General features: G+C 40.2%; 1 protein-coding gene across 2 annotated transcripts in view; it reads left to right on the forward strand.

The window, feature by feature from the left end:
• The window catches only part of TTC21A (tetratricopeptide repeat domain 21A), a 114,847-nt gene that overhangs the window by 27,313 nt on the left and 70,477 nt on the right, over nucleotides 1–17,057 (forward strand). For both annotated transcript variants that reach the window (XM_082259581.1, XM_082259582.1), the window contains 5 exons: nucleotides 570–762; nucleotides 2,361–2,458; nucleotides 4,414–4,614; nucleotides 6,088–6,217; nucleotides 16,552–16,709. In XM_082259581.1, coding sequence (XP_082115707.1) covers nucleotides 570–762; nucleotides 2,361–2,458; nucleotides 4,414–4,614; nucleotides 6,088–6,217; nucleotides 16,552–16,709 — 780 coding nt within the window. The remainder of the gene's footprint in view (nucleotides 1–569; nucleotides 763–2,360; nucleotides 2,459–4,413; nucleotides 4,615–6,087; nucleotides 6,218–16,551; nucleotides 16,710–17,057) is intronic.

Genomic DNA, 17,057 nt, shown 5'->3' on the forward strand with positions numbered 1-17,057 from the left:
ACCATGCAGCAACCCTAAGCCAAGCATTTGGCATGTGGTTGAGGCCCGGCTCAATTTACTTGCATTGGTCACATTTAACAGTGGTACTTCCTGCCAACTGTGACAGGCCTTGTTCACATGGAGATCAGGCAATTGATTCACGTTTTTACTGCCCCCCCCAACCATATACCTTAATAGAAAATTCCTGTTCAGCTGAAAAAAAATGGGCATTCAAGAGGCAACAAGATCGCCTCCTAAATGCCTGACAGCTGCTGCTCTACCCCCACCTGAAAAGTCTTGCACAGCTTATTTTTTAGAGTGGTGGTGAAAAGTGCTGCACGTGTGAACGAGGCTACATGCTGTATAGATTTTGCAGCTCTATGAAGCAAAGCATCACAACTTCAGCAATATACACTACCCTCTTCAGCTACCATTGCAAAGAGAGGGTGGAAAAAACACAGATCAACTGCCTGTTTTTACTGCTGCCTATGTGAATATGGCCTAACAGACTAAATCAGTGAACTGCTGTCTTCTCCATTCATTCTTTTCTTGGGGGCAGGTTCCTTCTAATAGTATTATTTCCTCTACAGTGTGGAAGAAACAGGTCAATTCTACAAGAGATCTCTGGGTTCTTTGAGCGCACATACAAAAAATCTCCTGAACATGCTGAGCTCGCTGCAGATCTGGGCAAACTGCACATGTATCAAGACAATGTACCTGAAGCCGCTAACTGGTATTCTACTGCCATGAAGCTGGACGTAAACCATGTAGAAGCCCTTACAGGTGCGTAGCTGTTCATAATCATGAATGCAATATACTAAGCTATAACAATTGCTATTTGCTATAATGACAGTTACTTTCAGCAATAAGAGCCAGCACTAGGGTCGCCAGTTTGAATCCCAACCATGGCACGGCTTCTCCTTATGTGTATGAATGTGAGTTATGGACCTTAGACTGTAAGATCCTTGAGGGCAGGGGCCGATGTGAATGTACAGCATATATGTAAAGCGATAGTTCTAAATAAGTTCCAATAATAAATAAAATAACAGTTCCATGGCTGAATATAAGGATTGTTATGGTTACAGCCTTAGGCCCTGTTCACGCCTGAGCATTTTTCAGCTCGTAAAACGCTGATCTCTGAAGTCTCAAAACGCCCAACAAGCAAAATCCCATTAATTTCAATGGCCCTGATTCACTTATGAGTGTTTTGTCACCTGAGGCAAAACGCCTGAAGCTCAAAAAAGTACATAAGCTTCTTTTTTGGCAGATTACAAGCGTTTTTGTTAGAGGTCAATTCCTTCCTCCAAACACTTGCAAAAATTGTCTGAAAAAGCCCAAAGAAATGCCTGAAAAAAGCCCAAAGAAACGCCTGAAAACTATATGCTCGGGTGTGAATAGAGCCTAACAAAATAAGTATAAAACAAGCATGATGATTGGTGTTTCGAGAAGGCATCTTAAAAGACCACTATCATGTACAGTAAGGATAGCATACAGTATATTAATTCCATTTTTTTTTCACGTGGCCTATATTTTTCTCCATGTTTTCATGTAGACCAAGCTGTCCAGGAAAAGTGACAGTTAAAGGGGTTGGGACAAAGTTTTACACTGTCAAGGGTGCTTGAGCAGTTGAAGCAACAGTTTTTGTTTAATACGAGGAGTTAAATCTTTGGAATAGTAGGTGACCAATATAATCACACCTGTTGTAATCTGTTCTAGGAATAAAGGCATGTAAAATAAAAATAATAGTTGTACTTTAATATCTGCATTCAGCATAAGGGCTCGTTCACACCGTACGTGCATGAAAACTGATGGGAACTGATGGGAAAATTTCACAGATTTCATTTGCAGAGACATCAATTTACATCAATTTACATCAGTTTCCATCAGTTTTCCTGCACGTATGGTGTGAACGAGCCCTCAGAGTACTCGTCACTGTAGGTAAACCGCTTATCAATTTATGACCTCCAAAAAATTGCTTACGCTATTTTAAAAAGGGGTAGCTAAGGACATTTATTTTGGAGTGTATTACATACAGATAAGAACATGCTGAGCCTCAGTTTGATAGATTGCTTTATGAGCATGTCTGCAAAGCCAACACGGTAAATTGCAGGACACTCTCCAAATGTGATGTTTGGTTATCATAAGGTCATCAAGAAGGAAAAAGGCAGCAAAAAAAAAAAAGTAGAGGGAAAGGAAGATAAAACAATGAGTGAGGGTTGTAAAACAAAACGGATACCTACCTGCCACCAAGGGAGGGTTCCCATAAATGTTATGTGTACATCTTTCCTTCTAAGGATTTGGGGAGATAACAAAACCCATCACCTACCATATCAGGTGTTATTGTAGGTAAGCAGAACCCAAATTCTCTCTATATATTCTAGGCGTTATATGGTGCCAGATACTCCAAAACAACCTGGAAGATGCAGAACAGCAGCTGGATTTCCTGAGTGAGGTGCAGCAATCACTGGGAAGATCAAAGGTAAATAAAAAACCCTATTATTGCCCACTTTTTTTTACAAAGGATATTTAATAGTAAATAAATGAAGCACGGAGTGACCTTAGTGTTGCAGTACAGATTTTGGTTTAGTTTACATGGGCTTCAGACTCAGTGACTGGTCAAACCCAGCATGCGGTCATGTACTTGCAGGAGAAAAAGCTTACATCTGAGGTCAGTTTGCAAGGTGTTTGTGTTGCATTAACATGGACTTACATAGAGAAAAAAAGCAAAGCAACACAATGCATGTCAAAAACAGCTATAAACACAAGTGTGCACTCCTCTTTCATTTCAAATTTTTTTTAAATACCTTATCAACTGGTATCAGAAGCATATGCCTATACACACTAGTCCCAATAATGTATAATACTCATATATCAAGCAAAAGGTCAGCTCGCGACCCTGTAAATCTTCAAATTCTTTATTGTCACACCTCAGTGAGTAAAAAGACAAGGTAGCTAACGCGTTTTGACGATGAGCCTTGATCACAGCACCTCGTTCCCATCATTAGGGCTCGTTCCCAGATGGCATGGGGTTAACAGTGTAGTGACGTGTTGTGTTTTTGAAGGACCTTCTTTAAAATGATTTGAATGGCAAACTGCATCTCAGTCCATTCAGAATGCAGCATGTTGGACTTCACTGCAATGTACTGGAATGCATTGGTGGGAACAGATGATGTGCATGCATTTTTCTTGCTCTGCCCTAGTGGTTCATGCAAGCCCTGAGATTTCATATCCACCTCTTTCTCCATGGGGAGTCCTTTAGATTACACTTCAAGGCTGTTCATGGGACTTCCATCGAACTCTAGATCAAACCCAGCCCACTCCCAGTGCTAGCCTTGCTCTCTGTTATGCACCTGTCAAATGTCAGAGGTGTTTTAGCACTTGACAGTTGATTGATAAGAATTAGGTTTTATTGCTTTGTGATGGGGAGGATAAATATTGTGGGCCTATGTACAGCTTGGGGATGGGATACAGTGAGCTCCAAATGGAAACAGAATTGAAAGAACACCTATACTTCTGATGGCAATACAGGTACTTGTAGGCATGGTCTACACTTTAGCACTGCTGTTACCTTAGAAATGTTTTAGACGTGGTCACATTAACCCAATGACTGTGGCAGGTGAATTCTGTACACTTGAAGTGCACTTCTCATGGCAGATTTATAGGCGTTGCAATTGTACCTTTTTGTTTTGAAAATGATGGTTGCTTGACTGTTATGCTAACCTTTTGGCTTCAATACTGCAAGTTTTCGGCCTGAATAAAGTATAGAGATCTGAATATTTGTTCTAGGCCAGTGGTTCACAGTAGTGAAGCAGTAATGAAGACCAGGAATCCATCATTTTCAGATGGAGAGGTCAGTAAGGTAGCTTCCTACGCTGCAAAAGTGTACAGAACCTGCATACATCTTTTCTAGGAGCCACAGCTGCTGTGTACAGCAGCCCATAGAAATCAATTCCAGGATGCAGCTGTACAATGGAATACATTGATACTTGGATAAAGACATTCACAAATGTACAACCCTGGACACAATATTTTTTGATGTTTGTCTATGCATGTGTTTGTGCAAGTATCTATATACCATATACCTATATAGATATACCATATATCTATATGGTATATAGATACCAAGTATCTATATACCATATACCTATGTACAGCTAGCAACCTGTAGCTGTTTTCCATGGGTGGCTGTATGGCAGTTGTGGCTTCTGGGGAAGATTTTCTGCAATTCAGTATGCTCTTGCACATTGTACAGCCCCTTTGTGGTCAGGTGCATGAGCCCTATAAACTGCTGACCATATCAAAATTTTCAGGAGTAGCTGTGTTCTGTGTCACATACTGTATTGTACACTTTTGAGCAAGCAGTTACTACTGTATACCTAAGACTGTACCAGTGGTTACAGTATATAAAGTATGTGCTTTTTTTTTTTTTTGCAGGAATTATGCTATGTGGAAGCTGTCCTTGCATCCAAGAAGGGAAGGGAAGAGAAGATTATATTAGAACATCTGAGAGAATCATTGGACATTCACTTTGTATCATTAAACAGTCTTCCCCTGGGGGTGGAATACTTAGAAAAATTGGACCCGACTTTTATTGTTGATGTTGTGAAAAAGTACTTGGAATTTTGTCCAACGCAGGTAAAAGTTGCTTTTACAGAATTTCATCACTATTTGTGACGGCACTCACAAGATTTGTCTAGTTCTAATTATCCCCTACTCCCCCAACTTTCTAGTGTCAGAGCAAAAGAAATACAAAAACACATGCAGTACATCTCTGCATTTGTTAGTCCTTCACAGACCCTGCAAGTACTGAATACCCACTGATCTTGCTAAAAATGCACTTTGTTACTAATTTAATTTAGTTTAAATACACCTATGGAGGTGTACAGAGCCGCGCTCATCTAAAGTGCACTAAGTGTAGTGTTTTATTATAGTGAACCATTAACGAGTAATAGTATATATAAATATTAATAACAATTAATATGAATATAAATAAATATAAAGTGCATTAACAGTGGTGAATAAAAAGTGCAACAACAATAAGTGAAATAAATCACATATAAAGTCCTATACACAGTGGAATAAATATAAAGTGCAGCACCTATAATGAAAAAAATCGCATATAGAGTCCCATGCACCAACAGACTTTAGTTCAGTCTCCAAAGGATTCTTCCACACACAACCAGATCTTCAATCCCTTCACCACATGGACACCCAATGTGTGAAAAGGCTTACCAGAAATCACCGACCCCTTAGTTATAGGGGGTCAGTGTAAGCAGAATGATATTCATCAGAAGCCAATATTGGAAGTCGAGCCGGGAATGAAATCGCTGTTCAAACCACACATGTTGGGTATCGCCGCGATCGCCAGAGAGTGAGCAATAATTTAACAAAAAGACCTAACTGGTAACCGAAAATTTTAAAGCGTCGCCTATTGAGATCTCTATTGACCGTAGTTTGTCGCCATCCCACGGGTGTGCGCAATTTTAAACCGTAACATGCTGGGTATCTATTTATTCGGCGTGACATCATCTTTCAGCATATACAAAAAAAATGGGCTAACTTTACTGTTTAGTTTTTTTTAAATGCAGTGAAATGTGATTTTTTTTTGTCATTTTTCCAAAGAAATGGCGCTTTAAAGACCGCTGCGCAAATACCGCGTGACTAAAATATTTCAATGACCGCCATTTTATTCTCCAGAGTCTTTGCTAAAAAAATATATATAATTTTTGGGGGTTCTAAGTAGTTTTCTAGGAAAAAATACTGATTTTAACTTGTAAACAAAAAGTATCCGAAATAGGCCTGGGGCTTAAGTGGTTAAAGAGTAAATTGCATAACATGAAATATAACATAAAGTAAAAATTGCATGAAAGAACTCTAAATAACATTTCCAACTATGTAAGAGTACCTTCACAAGTGCAGAAGGGTTAAACAGATCAATATTAACACCTCAAAATATGTACTCAATAAATATACTGTACAGTATACTTTAACTCTAATTTTAAATATATTTTATATTCACAAGCTGCTCAAACTTGTATATTTATATCTGTAATTGTTATTAATACTGTTTTTTACATATTGGTTGCATATTTTTCTTTTTTTCTGCAGCCTATGTCCCCAGGGCAAACCATATCGCCGTTGCTAGAAACAGCAGCAACCATTCTGTCTCCTGTAATTTCAGTTGCCCCGTGTTTACCAGAGCCTCTCTTTTTAAAGTCACGGGTCATTTACTTGACAGGTATGTCACCATGGTGGTTCTCCAAACACTTTTTTTTTTGTTTTGGGTATAGTGGGAAAGGATTAGAACCCCTGTTAAGTATTTACTGCTATGTCGTATGACAATGGTTTCAAAAGGTGAGAGGAAATCTGCAACATTGACAGAAATAAAACTGCTGCTTCTTTATTTTTATTAGTTTTTAACTTAATTTATTTTTTTTTTTTCTGTCTGTGTCCCTATTACAAATGTTCCTTAAAGTGGTTGTAAATAAAACCTGATCAAAGCACATACAGTATATCTGTAGTGTTTACTTGTCTAACACCAAAGCTAAAACCAAAGTGTAATTTCTCTCTGGTGCTTTGTTCCTCTGTTATCAGCATGTCTCACTACTGACAAATTTTCCCGACACGTGAAATAAAATTTGTGATGGGGAGGGAGCTCAGCACACAGCTTGTCTATTCAAAAAATAGCTCTGTATTCTTCCTTCTTTCTTATGCCGTGTGTGAAGGCTGGTGTGTCCTTTTATTCCAATCAGCTCTCACACTCTGTACAAGATCCTGACAGAGGAAGATGGATTTTTGAAGGGGTGTAGAGAGGAGAAGACTTCAGATAAACATGTAAAACTTATGTAGGAGGATTTGTTTCATCTCTGTGTATCACCTGAGGATAGTCACTTCACTAGGTACAGCATATGTAAGGGTTTACAACCACTTGAACTTTCTCTCTGGTGAGACTATTTTTACTGTGACATAAAGTATTTTGAAATCTCTTTAACAGAGACCTTAATATAGTAGAAGGTGTTCTAACCCTCCATCCAAAACTTATAAATAACAAACATGTTAAACTTACCTGCAGTTATTTTTGAACAGGGCAGCCGAATCCTCTGCTTCTTGGGTCCCTCTTTGTTGCTCCTGGCCCCTTCCTCCTGTTGAGTGCCCCCACAGCAAGCAGCTTACTATGGGGGCACCCGAGCGGAGCTGCAGCTTTGTGTGTTCATCCAGACCCAGAGCTGTCGTTTGGCCCTGCCCTCTCTCTCTCCTGATTGGCTAACTGACTTTGATTGATAGCAGCGGGAGCCAATGGCACTGCTGCTGTGTCTCAGCCAATCAGGAGGGAGAGACGGCCAAGAGACTCATGGACATCGCTGGATAGAGATGGGTAAATATTAGGGGGTGCTTTGGGGGCTGCTAAACACAGAAGACTTTTTATCTTAATGCATAGAATGCTTTAGGATAAAAAAAACTTCTGCCTTCACAATCCCTTTAATTTGTTACGTGCCATTTTTTAAACTAAAATAATAAATAAATAAATCTGCCTATCCCACAATACATGTGTAAGTTGGCATGCAACGACACACTCTAAGGGCTTTATAAATAGGCATTTGAGATCAGTTTCAGGTTAGTCTCAGATCAGGTTTACTTAAACCTTTTTTTTTTGTATAACTGTAATAAAAATACAGCGCAATCTCAACTCATCTGTGAATAACTAACATTGTTTCTACATAAAAAGATCCTTAACCACTTAACGACCAGCCACGTAGATCTACGTCGGCTGACTTTGAGTGGTTATACCGGGATGATGCCTCTAGCTAGAGGCATCATCCCGGTACCGTTGTTTGAAGCCGGCGGTCGGCTTTCCGTTGGTAACGATCGATGCGGCTCGGGAGCCGCTCGATCGTTACCCGGGGGGGCGGGAGGGGACGTCCCCCCCCCTCCCGCCGCCTTCCGCGGCTTTGCTCGGGGCTCCCGTCCCACCGGGAGCCCCGAGCACCCAGCCGGCACGTCCGCCGGCTGGATGGAGTCCCGATGAATGCCGGAAACGGCATCGATCGGGTCTCCGATGACGTAACCCGGAGGCGGCGTCCATGACGTCACATCCGGGTTACCGTGCCGCAAAAGGCGGCAGATTTAAAAAACGGCTGTATGCAAAAATGCCGTTTTTGGCGTTTTGCATACAGGGAAGTGTAGTGGAGGGGTCTAGGGTCTTTTAGACCCTCGATCCCTCCATAAAGTGTACCTGTCACACATATTGCTGTCACAAGGGATGTTTACATTGCTTGTGACAGCAATAAAAGTGATCAGATTTTTTTTTTTTTTTTAAAAACCTGTAATAAAGTTAAAAAAAAAGAAAAAATAAATAGGAAAAAAAAAAAAAAAAAAAATTTAGCCGCCCCCGTCACCGTTAGCTCGCGCACAAAAAAAAACGTATACGCAAGTCGAGCCGCAAATGAAATCGCTGTTCAAACCACACATGTGAGGTATCGCCGCGATCGCCAGAGCGTGGGCAATAATTTAAAAAAAAGAGCTACACTCTAACTCAAAACTGGTAACCGTTAAATAAATTTAAAGCGTTGCAGATTGAGATCTCTATTGACCGTAGTTTGTCGCCATCCCACGGGGGGGGGCGCAATTTTAAACCGTAACATGTTTGGTATCTATTTACTCGGCGTGACATGTTCTTTCACAATATACAAAAAAAATGGGCTAACTTTACTGTTTAGTATTTTTTTAAATTAGTGAAATGTGATTTTTCAAATTTTTTCCAAAAAAATGGCGTTTTAAAGACCGCTGCGCAAATACCGCGTGACAAAAAATTTTGCAATGACCGACATTTTATTCTCCAGAGTCTTTGCTAAAAATATATATATAATGTTTGGGGGTTCTAAGTAGTTTTCTAGGAAAAAATACTGGTTTTAACTTGTGAACAAAAAGTGTCCGAAATAGGGCTGGGGGTAAAGTGGTTAAGTATCATGAGTAAGGATCGATACAGAGTGACTAAATACAAAAAGCTCCAAGTGAAATAAACATACAATGTATCTATTACAACATGTTCAAAGGAAAAAAGTCTCCAGTGATATTCAATCGATCCAAAAAATAAATATACAAATGAATACGGCCACCTCTGTGAGGGATAATAAACGTAATCAGTCCAAAGGATCAACAAGTAATCCTACCACCTCTGTGTGAGATAATCAACTCAAAAACAAGTGCTCAAAAAGATTCCACCACCAGTGATTCCTAGCAGCTCACCTCCAGCTTTGACTCCTGTTTCACCAGAGAATCATTGAACGCTATTCCCCATTAGGGATGGGCAAACTCTGAATTAATGGATGTCTCTGGATGTATCAGGATCCCAGTCTTTCCTCCTGCTTTGACTCCTGTTTCACCAGAGAGTCACAGAACGCTGTTCCCCATTAGGGATGGTCAAACTGTGAATGGATGGATGTCTCTGGATATATCAGGGTTCCAGTCTTTCCTCCTGCTTTGACTCCTGTTTCACCATAGAGTCACAGAAAGCTTTTCCCCATTAGGGATGGTCAAACTGTGAATGGATGGATGTCTCTGGATGTGTCAGGATCCCAGTCTTTCCTCCTGCTTTGACTTCTGTTTCACCAGAGAGTCAAAGAACGCTGTTCCCCATTAGGGATGATCAAACTGTGAATGAATGGATGTCTCTGGATGTGTCAGGATCCCAGTCTTTCCTCCTGATTTGACTCCTGTTTCACCAGAGAGTCAAAGAACGCTGTTCCCCATTAGGGATGGTCAAACTGTGAATGTGTAGATGTCTCTGGATGTATCAGGATCCCAGTCTTTTCTCCTGCTTTGACTCCTGTGTCATCAGAGAGTCACAGAACGCTGTTCCCCATTAGGGATGATCAAACTGTGAATGAATGGATGTCTCTGGATGTACCAGGGTCCCAGTTTTTCCTCATATATAATGGTCCACTATAGGGAACAAAATATATATCTAGTGCTCTCTGTAAAAACTTTTATTATCACACAAATGAAAAGAGCTCTCTCACATAATGTAACACAAAGCCGTGCCAGCTGTAGAATGCTCCTAGTATACATCCACTGGCTTTCAGCCATAAAAATCAGTAATGGTCGTGTGTATAGCCAAATGTCAGCTCCTGCCTCCAGGCGCGTTGTGTTCTCAAACGAACTTCTTCTGTGAAGAAATTTGTTTGAGAACACAACGCGCCTGGAGGCAGGAGCTGACATTTGGCTATACCCACGACCATTACCAATTTTTACATCTGAAAGCCAATGGATGTATACTAGGAGCATATTAGAGCTGACACGGCTTTGTGCTACATTATGTGAGAGAGCTCTTTTCATTTGTGTGATAAAAGTTTTTACAGAGAGCACTAGATATATTGTTTTGTTCCCTATAGTGAACCATTATATATGATGAAAAACTGGGATTCTGATACATCCATCCATTCACAGTTTGACCATCCCTAATGGGGAACAGCGTTCTTTGATTCCCTGGTGAAACAGGAGTCAAAGCAGGAGGTGATCTGCTAGGAATCACTGGTGGTGGAGTCTGAGCACCTGTTTTTAAATTGATTATCTCACACAGAGGTGGTAGGATTATCTGTTGATCCTTTGGACTGATTACGTTTATTATCCTTCACAGAGGTGGCAGGATTCATTTGTTTATTTATTTTTTGGATCGATTGAATATCACTGGAGACTTTTTTCCTTTGAACATGTTGTAATAGATACATTGTATGTTTATTTCACTTATTCAGTTTTCACTTATTCAGTTTACTCATGATACTTAAAGATCTTTTTATGTAGAAACAATGTTGGTTATTCACAGATGAGTTAAAATTGCACTGTATTTTTATTACAGTTATATTTATTGGAGTGAAGTGAAAGCACTTTTTAATACAGGCGGCAATTTATTATTAATATTGATTTTTGCACTTGTGCACTCATATTTGGGTAGAGGATATGGTGTGGTTTATACTTTTTAGAAACAGCATTGCGCTGATTAATATTTATTATAATTTTTATTTCTCTGTCGCTCATTGACAGACGTAGTCCTCTTTGATTCACATCAATTGGGTTATGTTGTCTCCGCAGGAGTAGGACTAGGCAGAAAGAAAAAACGTTCTGGCTCCACCCTAGGGGCAGTCCCAGAGGGTATATCCTCCCTCTCTCTGCTACAGGAAATCAGTTTTTTTCTGTCTAGTCAGGAGTAAGGACCTAAGTTCCTTGCTGGGATCTCTGGTCCTGGCAAGATTTTTTTTTAGAAAAAATATTTTTTTAGGTAGTTTCTCCAGTGTTTTTTCCTGTGAGATCTTCAAGCAAATTACGCCGGATCTGGGCGACACTTGTGGTCACCCCAGCCGGCCTACGAGCGCGCGCAGACCATTGCATCGCGCTTGGTCGGCCGCGACACATTCAAGTAAGTATGCGGGGCCGGGCGACGGGCTGGATGTTGAGATCCAGTGGTCACCCCGGTTCTGCCTACGAGCGCGTGCAGACCAGAGCTCCGCGCTGGGTCGGCCGCGACAGAGTCCCATTGGAGGGACTGACCTTGCGAGTTAAAAGTCTCGCTTGGACGCCAGGAACCAGAGAGTCGAGGCGTCTGGAGTGGTCAACAACCCCCCACCCCGGTGGAGAGGGTATTGTGAAGAGAGGGTGCCTGTCGGTTCGGTATGGTGAGTAAAGTTGATGTAATGGCATCGTCGGATGCCTCGTTTGGCCGCAAGGTTTTGCAGGCCGCAATTTGAGGAGACCAGTGGTCTACCTCGAGGGTTTTTTTCCGTTGGAAATTTTTATTTGAGTCTCATTCTTTGTTTATAATGAGCCTTTAAAACTTCTAGTTGGCACCGGTTGGGCCTTCTAGATTGGATTTTGATTTCTGTCAATCCCACCCCTCATTTGTGGCACTGCTTCTGGATGTCCCAATTGATGTGAATCAAAGAGGACTACGTCTGTCAATGAGCGACAGAGAAAATCGGATTTTTGTAAGATCTTACCGTAAAATCCTTTTCTCTTAGCTCATTGACAGACGTAGTACCCGCCCCTCTATCATTGAGTTGGGTTGGGTTAAATTCTCTGTTACTGCTTTACAACAGAACTGATTTCCTGTAGCAGAGAGAGGGAGGATATACCCTCTGGGACTGCCCCTAGGGTGGAGCCAGAACGTTTTTTCTTTCTGTCTAGTCCTACTCCTGCGGAGACAACATAACCCAATTGATGTGAATCAAAGAGGACTACGTCTGTCAATGAGCTAAGAGAAAAGGATTTTACGGTAAGATCTTACAAAAATCCGATTTTTTCTTATACTGGTCACTGTAATGGGTTCCCTTTGATTGTATGCAGCATACTGAGCCATTACTTTATTTTATTCGTTCCTTATTTTATGCCACTGCCTTCTGCTACCAGCCAGATATTTTAAGGTGTAGGGCAGGGATCCTCAAACTACGGCCCTCCAGCTTTTGCAGAACTACACATCCCATGAGGCATTGTAAAACTCTGACATTCACATACATGACTAGGCATGATGGGAATTGTAGTTCCTGAACAACTGGAGGGCCATAGTTTGAAGATCCCTGGTGTAGGGGAAAATGTGACACTGTCTCTATTTCTTTACTTCCCACAATGCAGTGATTATTAATTATATACAGGATTTATATAGCGCCAACAGTTTGCGCAGTGCTTTACAATATTAGGGCAAATGGTTCAGTTACAATACAATTCAATACAGGAGAAATCAGAGATCAATATCTTAGCAGCCAGTTACTAGTCAGAATCTCAGGTGGATTAACAGATGTTTGGCTGTGGGAATGGAATGTAAGTACATAATCTGTATGCTTCATACAGAAAAGAGAACCTGTTGTGTTGCCCAGTAATGGACAAAGTACAGGTAGACTTTAAAGAGAACATTTGTTTTGCATATGCAAGTCAAAAGAACATTCACCCCATTTGCAGATGACTTTCCTCCTTGCTAAGAGCAAAGGGGATTAAGAGGAGCATGGAATTCACTCCCCTTCCACAATGCTGCACCAATAGGTGTGGCAGATGGTAATGTAAGCCTCACTGCATTACTTCTACATTTGTAACAAGCCGGTTCTGTTTATGGTCAATTCATACTTCAGACACAGCATTCCATTTGCATCAAGTATGATCTTCAGAATCGCATGCCTAGACACAAAGCATGTGCATTTTAGAATATTAAAATTTAAATTACATTTTTTTTACTAGAGTTTATAAATAATTTTTAAACTTTATAAACAAAACAATGCAAACCTTGGATGCCTTTTAAAAATGCATTGTGGACCCCATCCTGTTTTCTCTCCATCTCCATGCAGTGCATTGTTATGAAAAATTATACATTTTAGGTCTTGAGAAGTATTTATCCTGCAGTGGAGAACGCAATAACATTTCCAAAAGAGCCCCAAAACTACACAAGCGTAGAATCAACATCATAGACCAGTGATGGAGAACCTTGGCACCCCAGATATTTTGGAACTACATTTCCCATGATGCTCAACTTCACTGCAGAGTGCATGAGCTTCATGGGAAATGTTGTTCCAAAACACCTGGGGTGCCAAGGTTTGCCATCACCATCATAGACCTATTTACAGTTAAGTTTTAAGAACTTTGTTAGTAATGTGAAAGCTTTTGGCAAAAACACTAGTGACATCTAGTGGAATTTCTTCAAACTGCAGTCAGGAATTTTTAAAATGGGTATGACTCCGTAGGTAAAACTACAAAGAATTGATACGTTAGAAAAACACATATTTATCTGGTATGTTTACTGTATTGTAAAGCCTATAAATGTGTCTGCTTAGAGTTTGTATATACTTCCCGTATTTGCATGGATTACCTCTGGGTGCTCATGTTAACTCCCACGGTACAAAAACATACCTGCAGGTTAACCTTCACATCTGACTGTAGTTGCACCAGTATTAATTTCTTAAGCCAGCTATATATAGATCAAAATTCATATGGTTCAGCAGGGACCAGGTGAATTCCGATCCTTGTATGAACAAGGAGATTATACAGAAGTTGATCCTTTAGTTGACTTCTGTACAAATCCCCTTTTTGGTTTTCCTTGCTCGATCAGTGCTGCAGGCTATAGCCTGCAATGGTGATCAATGTTTTATGACAGAATACAATAGCTCAGCAGGGAGGATCAAGTCAGTTTTTTTCGTTCAACCCTCTGGTTGATTGAAAAAAATGGACTCATCTATGGGCTGCTTAAGTCTTAACAGCTTGAAATTCAATTCTTAAGTAAACACAGCTTGAAATTCAACCGGCTCAGCAAGGACTGGCTAAAGTTAGATCTCCCTGTTAAAAAAAAAAAAAAAAACGAAAAAAGCTAACAAACAGATCAGCTTTTGTCGAATGGGACTGCTGAAAAACCTTCTTCTATCTGCAGGACTGATCATTATATTCTGACAGCAGAGAGTCCCTGTTGTCAGAATGCAATGTTTCAATGGAGGACTGGAGGGGGTGGGGGTGGTATTGCTTCATCCATATTGTTTGTGTAGATGCAGGAATCTGACTGAATGAAAAAAAAAAAAAAAACTGTGTGTACTTTGCTTAATTAAGTCTTCGAGCTAAGACTGTGTTTACAGTGTGTGTATGAGCTAGTGACTGTGCTCTGCTGAAACACACTGCAGCTCCAGAAAAACCATGAATGAGCTCAGTAGTGCAGGAAGTCTCTGGGTACCTATCTGCTGTGAGGATAACAATGCAAGTTCATATTCTTTTCCACATCCTTTTTGCAGCACAGCAAAGCACAGAAATCATAACAACCAATCAGCAACTATCTTTCATTGGTTTGCACCCTTTATTATATAAAAAGTGGAATCATATGGGTTGTTAATGATAACTGCACTTTATATACACTATATTGTCAAAGGTATTAGGACACCTGCCTTTACACGCACATGAACTTTAATGGCAACTCACTCTTAGTCCGTAGGGTTCAATATTGAGTCGCCCCCCTTTGTATCTATAACAGCTTCAACTCTTCTGGGAAGGCTGTCCACAAGATTTAGATTCATTTGTGAGCTCAGGCACTGATGTTGGGGCGAGAAGGCCTGGCTCGCAGTTTCTGCTCTAATTCATCCCAAAAAGTGTTCTATTGGATTGAGGTCAGGACTCTGTGCAAGCCAGTCAAGTTCCTTCACCCCATACTCGCTCATTCATGGAAGGGCCAGCCTCCACCCCAAACTTGCGCATCTATGTCTTTATGGATCTTGCTTTGAACATCTGTTCAAATCATTTGGTGGAGGGGGGATTATGGTGTGGGGTTGTTTTTCAGGGGTTGGGCTTGGCCCCTTAGTTCCAGTGAAGGTAACTCTTAAGGCTTCAGCATACCAAGACATTTTTGAGAATTTCATGCTCCCAACTTTGTGGGAACAGTTTGGGGATGGCCCTTCCATGAATGAGCAAGTTTGGGGTGCAGGAACATGACTGGCCTGCACAGAGTCCTGACTTCAACCCGATAGAATACCTTTGGGATGAATTAGAGCGGAGACTGTGAGCCAGGCCTTCTCTTCAACATCAGTGACTGACCTCACAAATGTGCTTCTGGAAGAATGGTGAAATATTCCCATAGATACACTCCTAAACCTTGTGGACAGCCTTCCCAGAAGAGTTGAAGCTGTTATAGATGCAAATGGTGGGCCAACTCAATATTGAACCCTACGGACTAAGACTGGGATGCCATTAAAGTTCATGTGCCTGTAAAGGAAGGTGTCCCAATACTTTTGACAATCTAGTGTATTATTATTCATCTAAATTAAATTAAACCATGCCCTTAGAATATATAGTATATGACAAGCTGTAAACAAATCCCTGAAAGCATTACTAGCCATAGCCGGGAAACATTTACATAGGTTGACAGTCACAAAGGGCTACTTCTGATATTGTATATAGTATAGTCTAGTAGTCTAGTTTGTTATATCCCCAATAATAACCTCTTTTATTACAATTATTTTTCCATTTTTCTTAACACTATAAAACACTACAGATTTCTTGGTGAACCATTAGTCATATGCTGTCCTACTCAGAATATGTGTAAACTATGCAGAGAATACACATTTGATGTTCTATGTATACAATTATAAAGTGCTACAAACAAGTATGAATTTTAGGGTGCTGGAGGTCCACTGCCTAGATCAGCAGGATAAGAAGAGGCAGCACAAATGCACAAATAGTTCTTATTATACTACTTTTTCTTTGTTTCTTTCCTTGTTCTCATCACCACTCTGGTAACAGAATGCATGGAGGAGGGGTGCACACAGAGGAATCATAAGACTCTGTAAGCAACATAACGTTGTCTGCCCTTTTCACTTTAGATTGATGGACTGTACAGTCAAAAATGATCTCTGCATAAAAAGCAGCAGCCTTTAACAAATCATTGCTGTTTACAAAATATTCTGAATGCAGACATGGCTATAGAGGAATATTAGAAGTAACATTTTAGTAGTATTTTGATTTTAACATTTATGTTTTAAATACTTTTTTAAATCATTTTTCATATTTGTTGAAAAAATGTTTATATTTATTACAAAATAACCATTTAATGAATTCCACTTTTAGGTAATTTTGATGGAGCACAAGGATCCTTACAGCGCTGTATAGAGCTCAATCCTGAGTGGGCTGATGCTCATCTTCTTATGGCCCAGATTCACCTGTCACAGGAACAGTATTCTGAGTGTTCAGTGTCTCTAGAGACTGGAGTCAGCCACAACTTTAAGGTGAATGTTGATTATAAATTAAATAGGGAACACAAATATTATACTTGCCAACCGTCCAAATAATGGTGCAGATTATTATATAATTAGAGAAATTTCAATTCGAACATGGTTGTAGATTGGGGAATAGGCATACTTGTTCCAGAATTTTACTTAGTGATTGTGGTAAGTGTGAATTTATACAACGTTTATTGAATTATTTTGCATAAAAATGGTTAACAAGTGTAATGCTTGATATTCATGCCCTAGTGTCTCTATTTATGTGACCCAGTTATACATATATTTTCCTGGATTCACTGTCAGACTGAAGATAGTATAATAGTTAAAAGTGAAATATGGGGGTTGCCGCTG

This window comes from Pelophylax lessonae, assembly GCF_965119305.1.
Source record: "Pelophylax lessonae genome assembly, chromosome: 5".
Taxonomy (NCBI): domain Eukaryota; kingdom Metazoa; phylum Chordata; class Amphibia; order Anura; family Ranidae; genus Pelophylax; species Pelophylax lessonae.